The sequence below is a fragment of the Harpia harpyja genome, chromosome 1 (assembly GCF_026419915.1).
Source record: "Harpia harpyja isolate bHarHar1 chromosome 1, bHarHar1 primary haplotype, whole genome shotgun sequence".
Classification (NCBI taxonomy): Eukaryota; Metazoa; Chordata; class Aves; order Accipitriformes; family Accipitridae; genus Harpia; species Harpia harpyja.
In genome coordinates, this window is record NC_068940.1 from 106,515,109 (window position 1) to 106,526,304 (window position 11,196).

An 11,196-nucleotide genomic window follows, 5' to 3' on the forward strand; every position below is an offset into this window, starting at 1 on the left:
ATTAAATTTGCCCAGTTTCTCAGCAAAGTATCATTAAACATGACTTTCCAACTCCCTCTCTGGAGCGTTGCTAAGTTTCTTAATCCCAGGAGTGCTGACCTCTTCCAGAGGTATGTCTGGTCAAGCATGTCTTACAGATCCAAGGGGCACTATTAAAGGGGGCTGCTGTTACCCAAGGAAAAAAAAAAAAAATAATTGTCATGTTCTCATTCCCTTTTCCCTTTATCCTTTCAGAAGGAGGGACACAAGGAAGCCTTTGCCTTCAGGACCCTGAAGTCAGGGGTATAACCACAGTCTTCTTGAGAGTCAAGAGTGTTTAGCGCAAAACTATAGGAGGGCAGAAATGGAGAACAAGAAAATCCCCCCCTCTGGCCCCCGCGAGGTCTCTCTTTAGGCAATATCCCCCTTTGAAACTGGTTCCCTTCATGAGGCTTCCTTAATTGTTTTCGCACAATATCAACCCAAGTGTTTTGGTCTGCGCAGACTCTATGTGGGTTTCTGAAGGGTCCTTGTCACCCGTGTTGCTGTAGGGTTCAAGTCCAGACCCATCCTGAGACATGTTAGCCTGCATCTCTGAAACCCCATGGGATGCTCTGGAGAGGACAGTGGGAGGTGCGTGGACTTTTCCTTGCTGTTGACTTGCTTGTTTTGGAATTCCATGCAAGGAATGGCTTTTCCCCTTAGGCAGTGCTGGCAGGGATCTATCTCAAGGGGTGAGCGTGCCTCCTGTGCTGGAGATGGACTCTCCATATCAGGTAGATGTTTGCCCAGCTATCATCTGTCTGAGGAACTTCACGAGCTATCATATAACATGTTATCAGGGCATACCACCCTCTTCATTTCTGTATCTCCATTTTACAGAGGGGAAATTGAGACCCAGAAAGATTAAGTGACTTACTAAAGGTCACACACAGGCGTAGCAAAGCAGAGACTTGGCAGCCTGGTCTCCTGTTGCAGAGACAGTGTTTACAAGCACTGCCCATCCTGTCTCATACAGCTCCTACTAGCAAACATAATTCCAGTCAAACTCCAGAGTTTAACAGGCAAGCTTAAATGCTAATCCCTCTGTTTTTCTGCACCCTCAAAAAGTGTAATAATTGCTCTGTTTGAGACAAATCCGTATGAGCTTACTAATATGGTTGATGCATGGAAAAAAAAAAAAGGAGACATAACGCATCCTTTAGGCAGTTTCTTTAGGGGTGTGTTTGCAGTGAGAAATCTAGCATCACGCTTTTACTGAGGTACAAATCAAATGTAGCAAATAGCAGCCTGTCTGAGACTAGCTCTTGACTCTGTATGTACAGATCAGTTTGCAGGGCCACCACTGGTATTAATTGCTCCAGGTTATGACAGGTAGGAATGCATAAGCATGCTTTCTGGATTTTTCCCCTCCTTCTTTCAGGCTGAGATTGGCTCAGCCAAAGTCTTTCGAAGGCCTGGAAATCAACACTCTGGAAAAAATTGCTTGCTGTGTCCTATAAGTAATTGCAGTTAGTTGTTTATGTACAGCTTGCTTTGCATGTGAAGCACACTAGGAATACTGAAGGGGGAAAAAAATACTTTTAAAGTTCTCAATTTAAAGTAGGGTTATGTTATTATTCTATGTTTAAGTGGTTTGTATTTTAATGCATATTTCACTAAAATGAGTGTTCATATTTTTAAAGAAGGAATGGTAGTGGAAAGGGAAAACTGTACTGAAAAAACAGTTTGAGCACAGGCTCAAAAGAAGGGCTTTTTTTTTAACGAGAGAGAAGAAAAGAGGCAAGGGAAAAGAAAACTTCTAACTACCTGGGAAACTCTTGTACATTGACCAATGGCGATGGCCAGTGTTAGGGGACAAGTCTGGTCTTCTAGTTGTTCGGGCACTGTGAAGAAATGGGGACCGTGGCTGCTGTCCAAACAAACACGAATACTTGAGCCGAGAGAATAGCTAAGCCTGTTTAAATTGAAGGAGGATATGTATATAGAGGATGGAAGAGATTTGGTTTGTAAAGAAGCATCCCAAAGTCCTTTCTGAGGTAAGGCAAGACGAGGGCAGGTTTTTCCTGGATGAGCTGACTCTAAGGAGGTTCATCTGCTCCCTCCTCTCCCCCAGACCATAGCGAATGGTTTGAAGCCTTGGAGCCGCAGACCAGCCATGACGACATTGGAGCTATAACCGAGGAATTCCCACGGCTGCGCGTCCGCTTCGGACTGCTGCTGCCCAGACAAGAGTTGTCTGAAAACCACTGCCAGAGCCCCGTGACCCAGCTGGGAATGAATGGGAATCTGTCCTCAGCATTTCGGCTAAAACACTGAGAAATTGTGTGTTGCCGCATGTCTGAGACTGATCATTATGGGGGCACTTAGTCTGAGCTTCGTAGCAAACCATTGTTGTGAGGAAGGATTACATGTTGCATAGCAATGCTCTGCTGTGATCCCTTTTCCCTATGGCTCTTGTAAAGCCATTTGGGCAGGCGGTCCTGCAGTGCTATCTAATTTCCTTTTAGCAGCAAGCACCAATACAGACAGTTCAGTCTTGCTCTATCATAATTGTTTTCCTCATTGTGCCTTTGTCAGTACTTGGTATTCTCATGACAAGATCAATGGGAGTTTGTGTTCCTAAGTCAAACAAACTAATTTGCTCAAAGAGCTTTATTTTTGTCTAAAACTACTCTCCTATTTATGAGACTGCAAGACCAGGTGGTTGTTCAGAGGAGAGTGGGAGGGCATAATTTCAATGTTTGATGCTATCCCTGATCCACTGATTGTCTTTGTTTGCTTTCATGGTGGAAGCTCGCTACACCATATAACACGATGAGGATTCAAATGCACACTTGTGGTGTTACTCCCGAGTTACTATGACCCTGATGTGTGGTAGCTATGGTGTTTAGCCCGTGGGGAGCATGATATGTTTTGTGCTTTGGATTTAAGCTTTGGTCCACCAGTGCATGACACTTTGCTGCTTTGCTTCACACTTGTGACAAGATAGAAGCATGCATGCGGTGACTTACCACGGTGTAGATGAAATACGATTATTAAATAAGCGGTGAGGCCGTGTGCATTCAAGAGAAAAGTTCAAGTCTATGTAGGATGGAGGCAGATCAGGCTCTGAGCTGTGTGATGTGCCTTGAAAAGAAAACAGGAGCTGCCTCTGGCTCTCAGAATGATAAGCTTGTGTTAAAAGTCTTAGTCTGCCTCGATTTTTTTGATAATAAAAGCTAAGTTATTCTTGCCTGGAAGTCCCTCCAGGTTTGAAAGCATGATCTAGACATTTACTCATTTGTCTCGGGGCCCAGCCAGGAAAGGTTTCTCCTACGCTGCTCCAAGCAACCTGCTGACTTGGATAAGTCTTGCTCTGCTTTCTGGAGGAATGAGGTGGATTTAAATGTCTGTGACAGGAGCCTGCAACAAGAGGAGGAAGGTCTTTGTGGAAGCTGGGGAACAAGGCAAGAAACAGAAGGGCTTTGCCAAGATTCATTTTGGCTCGTGGGTGGTTAGGGGCCCGTAGGCAGCAGTTCTCCATCACGCATCACCTCGAGTAGCTGCATCGTGACTGACAGCAGCAGGGGAGGCTGGCTGGGGAAGAAATTTTTCTAGGATTTTCACTATAGCTGCCTTGTAACATTCTTGAGCCCTTCCTGGTCCTTCAAGGAGAAGGTTTACGGGGCAGTTGGGATGCACCATGCTTGCACAGTGGCCATATGAAAATCCACATGCTGGATTTCATGAACTGGTGCTTTCATGAGAACGGGGACATGGAAACCTTTTATGCTTTGGTCCACCAGTGCATGACATCTAAGCCATCCTAGGCACTGCTTAACAAGGAGCTAGAAGTGGGTTAGGAAAAAACAGACTGGGATTCAGCAGAGGCTTTGTTCATCACTGTTTAAGCCCAGACAAGGAGAGTAGGATTCATCTACCTAAATATATGTATTTCTACCCTTTGAGAGACCTTGATGCTCCTGGAGGGGCAGCTGGTGGTGAAGAGCAATGTTTTACAGCACCTCAATGCTAGATGCTGATATTGAGACACCTGAATTTGTCCCAGAGGGTGGGATTCTGCTCATAGGTTAAGATGTCTGAACTGAGGTGCCTCTGTATGAGCTGGGTCCTGAGGCTCCTGTTAGTGAATAGAGATGTGGTCAGCACAGTTGGTGGAGCCTGGAGACCTGTTCAGCGGAGCATGTGCAGGTCTCTTCTTTGCTGCAGGATCCTCTGCCTGCTTTGGCTCCACTGAGCCGGATGGGAGTTTAGAGGTGTTTCTCAAATGCAGGCATTTTAAACTCGAATGTCTGCTTCACTGAGGTCAACCCTGGCTGGATGGTGTGATTCAAGTGCCTAAATCTACATGCCTATTCCTGACTGAAGGTCTGCTGCCATCTGCTAGCTGCCAATCCATCAGTATCTGGATTTTCAACATGTGTTGTGCCATATCTACCAGCCCCATGTGGATGCCTTGGATATACTGCACCTGCAATGTCAGCTCTCCCACTGAGCTCTGGAGAAGTGGTTCCTGACAAGGACAACCCTGTCTCCAGGTTCCCTTCCTGCATTTCATGACTGTGCCTTGTTCAACCAGCTCTAACTCCAGCCAAGCCTGTGCATAGGAGCGTGTCTACCAGCTGCGCCAACTCCTGTTGGTTTCTTGCTTTCCCATCTCCTGTAAAATGGTGGTCGTCTCCTTTTCCAGGTGGAGCAGATGCGAACGGCTTGGGGGAGGTGGAAGGGTTGAGAAAAGCCTGAACTGATGAATAACTGCAGTGTGCAGCCCTTCTGCATCTCAGCAATTTTGCCCAGTTTGCTGATGGTCTGGGCGTGAAATCAGGTATAGGAGCTTTGTTTCACATGAACTCAGCTCTCGCTTCTGGACAACCAGTGAAATGTGACTTTACATGAGGGACAGTATGGGTGAGGGTTGTGTGTTTTGTTTTTTTTTTTTTTTCCTCTGTGTTGAAACATGTTCTGTACGCTCTTGTCTAACATTGTGGGATTTCTTGCAGAGTTGGCTAGACACTTTGGCACACAAAGCGTGACAGCCCCTAACCAAGCCGGCCCAGCTGAGTATTATAAGCAGTAACACATCTCTCTCTGTAACCCGTCACTTGTTTGAATGCTACTGTGTATTATTGGATTGCATTTGAAAAGGTCTTGGCTGTCGCAGGAATGAAGTGTGACCATTGGCCAGGCTTTGCTGAAGGCCGTATTATGCATAGTGTCTTTCTAAAAATGTCTCTGTAATATCAGGATTGGGCCAGACCCCAATTCTGAGTCCATGACCTATTGCACATTTGCACATGGTGCTCAGCAGGACTCATGCAGCCAAATAATTAAGAACCGGATGGTCGGGAAATGGCCCAGAGCCAGTCCTCTGCTGTCATGAGGCCATAATGTAGGCAGATGCCATAATGGGCAGAAGGGGGAGACTTTTTTTTTCTTTTTTAGATAATGTAGATGCCCAAAGGAAGGGCACTTTCAGTAGTACCTTGACAGGAGGCAGCTCTATAAAACGAACTCTGAACTTATTTTAAGGGGTGGTTATACCTTACCCATTTAAAATCAAAATGTAACCTATTTTTGGGGAAGCGGTGGGGAGGGAGAACTAGAGCTGTGAATATCTGTTTATAATCTGTGGACAAAATGCAGGTTACCTGTGACTGTCCAAATAACATGTCTGCTCTCATGTTGCCCACGAAGGAGTCCCAGGCATAAATCTATCTCTGGAGAAGATGGGGGAGAACATTTGGTTGCTATTTACAAGGAGATGGATATGCTTTTGTGCCATGAAGCATCTTTATTGCAGCCTGATTCAAATGGGATGGGATGCTTTGTTTAGTATCAGTCAATTTATGGATATGGGGTCCTTTACAGGACCCGGGGGGCTTGTTGTCACCTTTGTCTCTCTCCAAGATGAATAACCATTGACTCTCTCTTTGCTTTCTTCTCTTCCTTTCCTGCTACTGCTTCTCCTTCCCATGCTGCTTTTCCTGTTGAAAATAACCTTGTCTTTCCATTCCCTCCATCTTCTGTGTGAACAGTGTGGTTCCACTGGCTCTGCTCTTCCTTCTGTATTTATGTTTTGTGGTGGTCTGAAGGGAGCTATTCCCACGCAAGCTATCCCCAAGCAAGATCTGGACGCCTTTCTATATGGAGACTTTCTTTTGCTTTGGGAATAAATCATATGCATTTACTTTCTGTTGTCTTGAGCAAGTTATTTCCCTCCTTTAGGGATCTGTGAGACGAGTCTTCTCATTACAACACCCGCTGCAAGTGTTTGAATTTTAAAATAATAAAAGTAATTAAGAAAGGACTTGAAACCAAGCTTTGTCCTTGATAGTTGTAGTCCAGAGGCATAAGCAGGCACACAGTTTTTAACATGAGAGTCCTGACATGGAGGGGATAGAATCTGCTTCAGTTTCCAAGGGTTTTAATGCCTTCCTTTTCTTTTCCACCTTGACTTTGAAGACCTTGGTCATAAGTGCTCTGCTTTTTTTGTAGAGAGAATAAAATATAGATTTCCGTCCTAGTTGAAAACACCTTACAGAAGGTTCTGCCACTACTTTATTGAAGTTATGCTAGCCTGGGACTTGAACCTTGCAGCCTGTTCCTCCCTGGACAGTGGCTTGTGTAGACCACCTTTAGGTGCAGCAGCCCCTGAATGCCTGCGTGATGCTGTTTCCCTTTATCCCCTCACGAGAAGCCTGACACCACGGCGTTTAGCTAAGTGGCTTTTCTACCCCTGGGTCAAGTTCTTTGTAAACACTTGTGCCCTTGCTTGCTGTGTTGCCTGGTCAAATCTCAGGACCCACTCACCCTGAGGTGCTGCTGAAGCATCAAGGCAGGAGTTGAGGTTCCTCACCCTGACATGGGGCAGCTCCTCTTTGCTCACGATGGGGCAGATGGTGCAGCCTTTAGTGCAGGGAGTCTGTTCCTGTGGCCAGAGCTGAAAATATAAACTCCCCTTATTTCCCTGCAGAGTGACTGCCCCACATCCTTTCTCTGGTTGAAAATTGAAGACTGCTCCCCTAGTTCTCCCTGCAGCCACCAGCCCTGTCGTAGTCCCCAGGGGTCACTACCCGATGGGCTGAGGACTGAACCCACTGGGCTGGACTCTTCTCACTGTAGCATCAACCCAGATTTCATGTTTTTCCCCTCAAAATCATCAGTGTGAGAATCCAGATTCCCCCTCCAAGCTACCTACAGCTGGTGACACAGGCAGAGTAAATCCTGGGGGCTGCGTTAAAGCACCTGGAATTGCTGAACCCATCACGCAGGGGTCTGTTTTCCATTTCTTCACATCTTAATTTTTCAGAGGAAGGGAGGGCACAGAGGACACCACGGCAGCCTTGGGCTTCACCCTGCATGAAAATGTTCTTTGTTAAACATGCATTTGGCCAGCAAGGCACGGTGCTCTTTGTTTTTAAGAGCACATGCAGTTGTCTCCATTGCTAGCAGAAAAAAAGTGGGAGGTCCTTTTCAACATGCTACCGTACTCCAGAATAAAATCCTGAATACAGGTTGGAGAGGTGGAAGCTACCTGGATGTTTTTGGAGCTGCTGGTTTTGGTGATGGTGATTCAGGCTGTTGTTCTGGAGGGCTTATATATATTTCAGCTACATGAAGTTTTTTCCTCTAAAGTGGACTGAGTGGGATGCTATGCCTAGTCGTTACTGGTGGAAACAGCACAGCTTAGCCATGTTTCCACTGAGCCTGTGCCGCTAATTGGAAGCTGTGTGAGTTTAAGGTGGTATCCTGTATGTTGTGGTATGGAAAAGGTTCCTACTGTCCATGCTCATGTTCTGGAGAATGTGCCACCCCACCTGTGTGTCTGTGTTACAGCAGCACTCCCCCTCTTCTCTCCATTAAACCAACTCCTTCCACTTTGGTTACACATTATCTCCTTGTTCTTGTTAAAACAGATAAATAGGTGTTAAAATATGTGTTAATCTCTTAGCTGCATCACAGCTTCAGATCTCTGTCTACGTAGATGAGTGCCAGCACTGGACAGCCTTTGTATACCTTACTAGTATCATTAACTAGCCAATAAAGCAGTATTTTGGCAGGTAAATGTCATATTCCTGGAAACTGGGACCCTTCTAAAACAAGTATTTCCTGTAGTATGTATTTTCCGTCCTCTTCCAACAGATAGTTTTTGTATCGGCATCGACCTTGTGTTCCAGAAGTGTCATCTCGCAAGCTTTTTTTTGCTCTGTGTCTTGATTTCTTCCCCCATAACTGATTTTCTTTTGGGGCCGTGTGTGTCTGCAGGTCATCAAAGCTGGAGTGGAGACAACCTGTAAATGCCACGGCGTATCTGGATCCTGTACTGTCCGAACGTGCTGGAGGCAGCTCTCTCCATTCCATGAGATAGGGAAGCAGCTGAAGCAGAAGTACGAGACATCGCTCAAAGTGGGCAGCACTACCAACGAGGCCACAGGGGAAGGAGACATCTCCCCACCCAAGAAGTCCATCCCTGGTCACAGTGATCAAATCCCAAGGACTACGGATCTTGTCTACATTGACGATTCCCCAAGCTTCTGTATGATGAGTAGATACTCGCCTGGGACTTCGGGAAGGAAATGTTACAAAGACAAGAACTGCGACAGCATCTGCTGCGGGCGAGGGCACAATACGCAGAGCCGGGTGGTCACCCGTCCGTGCCAATGCCAGGTCCGTTGGTGCTGCTATGTGGAATGCAAGCAATGCACCCAGAGAGAAGAGGTTTACACCTGCAAAGACTGACGCGTCTTCTGCTTGATGGCAACCCTTGGTGACGGGCGGTGGCGATCTATGAGAACTACATATGGAGACAAACAGGGTTTGATTGACCTTCTGGGATCTGAAAGCTATGTCGAGACATAAGCACTTTGTAGGGTACAGGTGACCCAGCTGTGTTGCTGTTTTGTTTTTGTTTTGTTTTGTTTTCCTGTAGACTGAATTTTAATGAGGTCCAACCATGTGGAAATAAGTGCCTGTCACACTGGGGTTAGACACCAGTTGACCTTCACCTTAGCTGTCTACGCAGTTTGACGGATCATTTGTCCTTGGAACATCTTGATGGTTTCACCAATCCTCCATGAACTCCTGGGCTAATACATTCTCTTTGGCATAAATAACCTATACTTATTGCTGAAGCTTACCCAACCGCTTAGAGAGCTAAGCAGATACGAAAGTAAGATCTTTCTGCTTTGAATGTGATGGTACGGGAAGTGGTCATTTATTTCCCCTTCTAAAACTGGAGAGAGGTGTGTAGGGTAAGCAGGAACAGCCCTGATGGTTCCTCCAGTGGAGTTTCTGCACATCGAGCAAACAAGGCTCCGACAAAGAGACCCACTGGGAGGGTAAGCTTTTCAACAACAGCTCCGTATCCGCGTGCTTTGATCACCAAATACAGCTCAAAAAACGTTGGGTCCACCATGTTGCAGACAGAAATATATCCAAGAAAGAGGTTGGGAAGACAGTAGAAAACCAGACGTGCCTGTCCCCTTCAGTCCAATCACATATTCTTTTTTTAAAACAATTTCTTCGAATGTAGTTTCTTTAGCACTATTGCCGTCTTAATTTTTTTTTTTTTTTAAAAACCACTAGATACTTTTGTTTTATTTTCACTTCGTGCATGATTTATTTTTCTCTCCTCTTCCCACCTCTTGTTGATCAAATTCACCCTGTGGTAACTGCTTCAGAAATCTGAACTGGAACTTTTTAGTCTTATGCCAGCTGAATTTGGATGTGTGTTTCTGAGTAGGACAACAGAAATTCGAGTGCATCTTGGAACGCAGGGCTGTCTTGCATTGTATAGCAGCCGTTTTGGACTGGATCAGACCTCTGGAGGAGTTGACTTTTCTTTTGCTAGGTCATCATTCCATTTACTCTAAACCATGGCAGTGGTACATGACACAAGCTGTATGTAAACCCTATGACCTTAAGATTTTTTTTTTTTTTTTAACCACTAGATCAAGAACTGTATTTTAAAAATACAACTGCTAAATGGTAACCAACTATTGGATTCGGAACAACCAATCGACACAGAGACAAACTATGAAGTGGCCAGAGAAGCCAGAAATTGACTGCAGTGGTAGATTGCTCTGACGCTGTGAAAGAGATGACAACCTCCAGCATTTCTTTTTTCCTTTGAAGAGGATACTTACAATCCAGGACTTGATGCAGCAATATCCTTCAGTCATATAAAAGTGGATTGGAAGCAGCCAGTGAATGCCTCAACGAAGCTTTCTAAGGAAACACTGGAGAGCGGAGAGCATTATATTTTATTTTTGGTAGCAATTTTTGATTGTCCGGTAGTAGCAATTTCCACCAATTTTATATAAGCCATTGATCTGGTTCTCAAAAGAGGAAAGCTGGCTGGAGTTTTCCAAGCAGTAGTAGATGTTAGCCAAGCAAAAAAAGAGCAGTTTTCCAAGATGGACCATTATTTTTCAAGGTGTTTTTTCTTTTTTTTTCTTTCTTTTTTTTTTTCTTCATTTAATTTCCCCCCCCCCCCCCCAAATAGTAGCCACTAATATTTAAGCTGTTCATGTGCATCTACTGGGAGGAGAAAAGATTTTTTTTTTTTTTCTGGTAACAAATACCTGCAGTCCAGCCTGGCTTGTTGGCATCAGATCTTGAGGTGGGGGCATAGGGAGGGACAGGATGAGGATGTTACTGTTAACAGTGCTATGGTCCTGCAAAGTGAAGCGTACTGTCTCTTTTTTGATGTTTGCTTATTTGCTGTACAATTCTGGAGGTTGGGGGAGTGCTGGAGAAGGAGGAATCCACACACGGTGTTTGTCCTTTCCACCACAGCAAATGCACGGTGGTGCATTTGATGCAGAAAGTTTGCAGGAAGGTCTTGCACCTTCTGGGAGATGCACCGCTTTGAAAGTCACCCATGAGCAGTTTATCTAATGGTTTAAAAAATAAACTGACTAGAAACCTATTATTCAGTGTGTGCATGTGTGTATACATATACACACATGCTGACACATAAATATATATATATATAAATATTGAACGAACATTTATTTATTGTAAAGCCCTTCAGAAGGACCTTATGGTTTCAATGTGGTATTATGTTAATTTTTTTTCTCCCTCTGTCTCTCTCTCTCTCACACATATGTGCAAACTCACTGTTACATTTTTGTGTGTGTGCTAGAATAGCTCTTCCCCTCCAAAGTAAGGCTGGATCCAAACCTGCTCGAAAGATGAGGATTTTTGGGTCTG

General features: G+C 45.0%; 1 protein-coding gene across 1 annotated transcript in view; it reads left to right on the forward strand.

Annotated features, from left to right (window-relative positions):
* WNT9A (Wnt family member 9A) overlaps positions 1-10,412 on the forward strand; it is a 56,757-nt gene extending 46,345 nt beyond the window's left edge. The window contains exon 4 of the mRNA XM_052808676.1: positions 8,248-10,412. Within this exon, the coding sequence (XP_052664636.1) occupies positions 8,248-8,721 (474 nt within the window). The 3' untranslated portion in view covers positions 8,722-10,412. The remainder of the gene's footprint in view (positions 1-8,247) is intronic.
* The last annotated feature ends 784 nt before the right edge of the window (positions 10,413-11,196 follow it).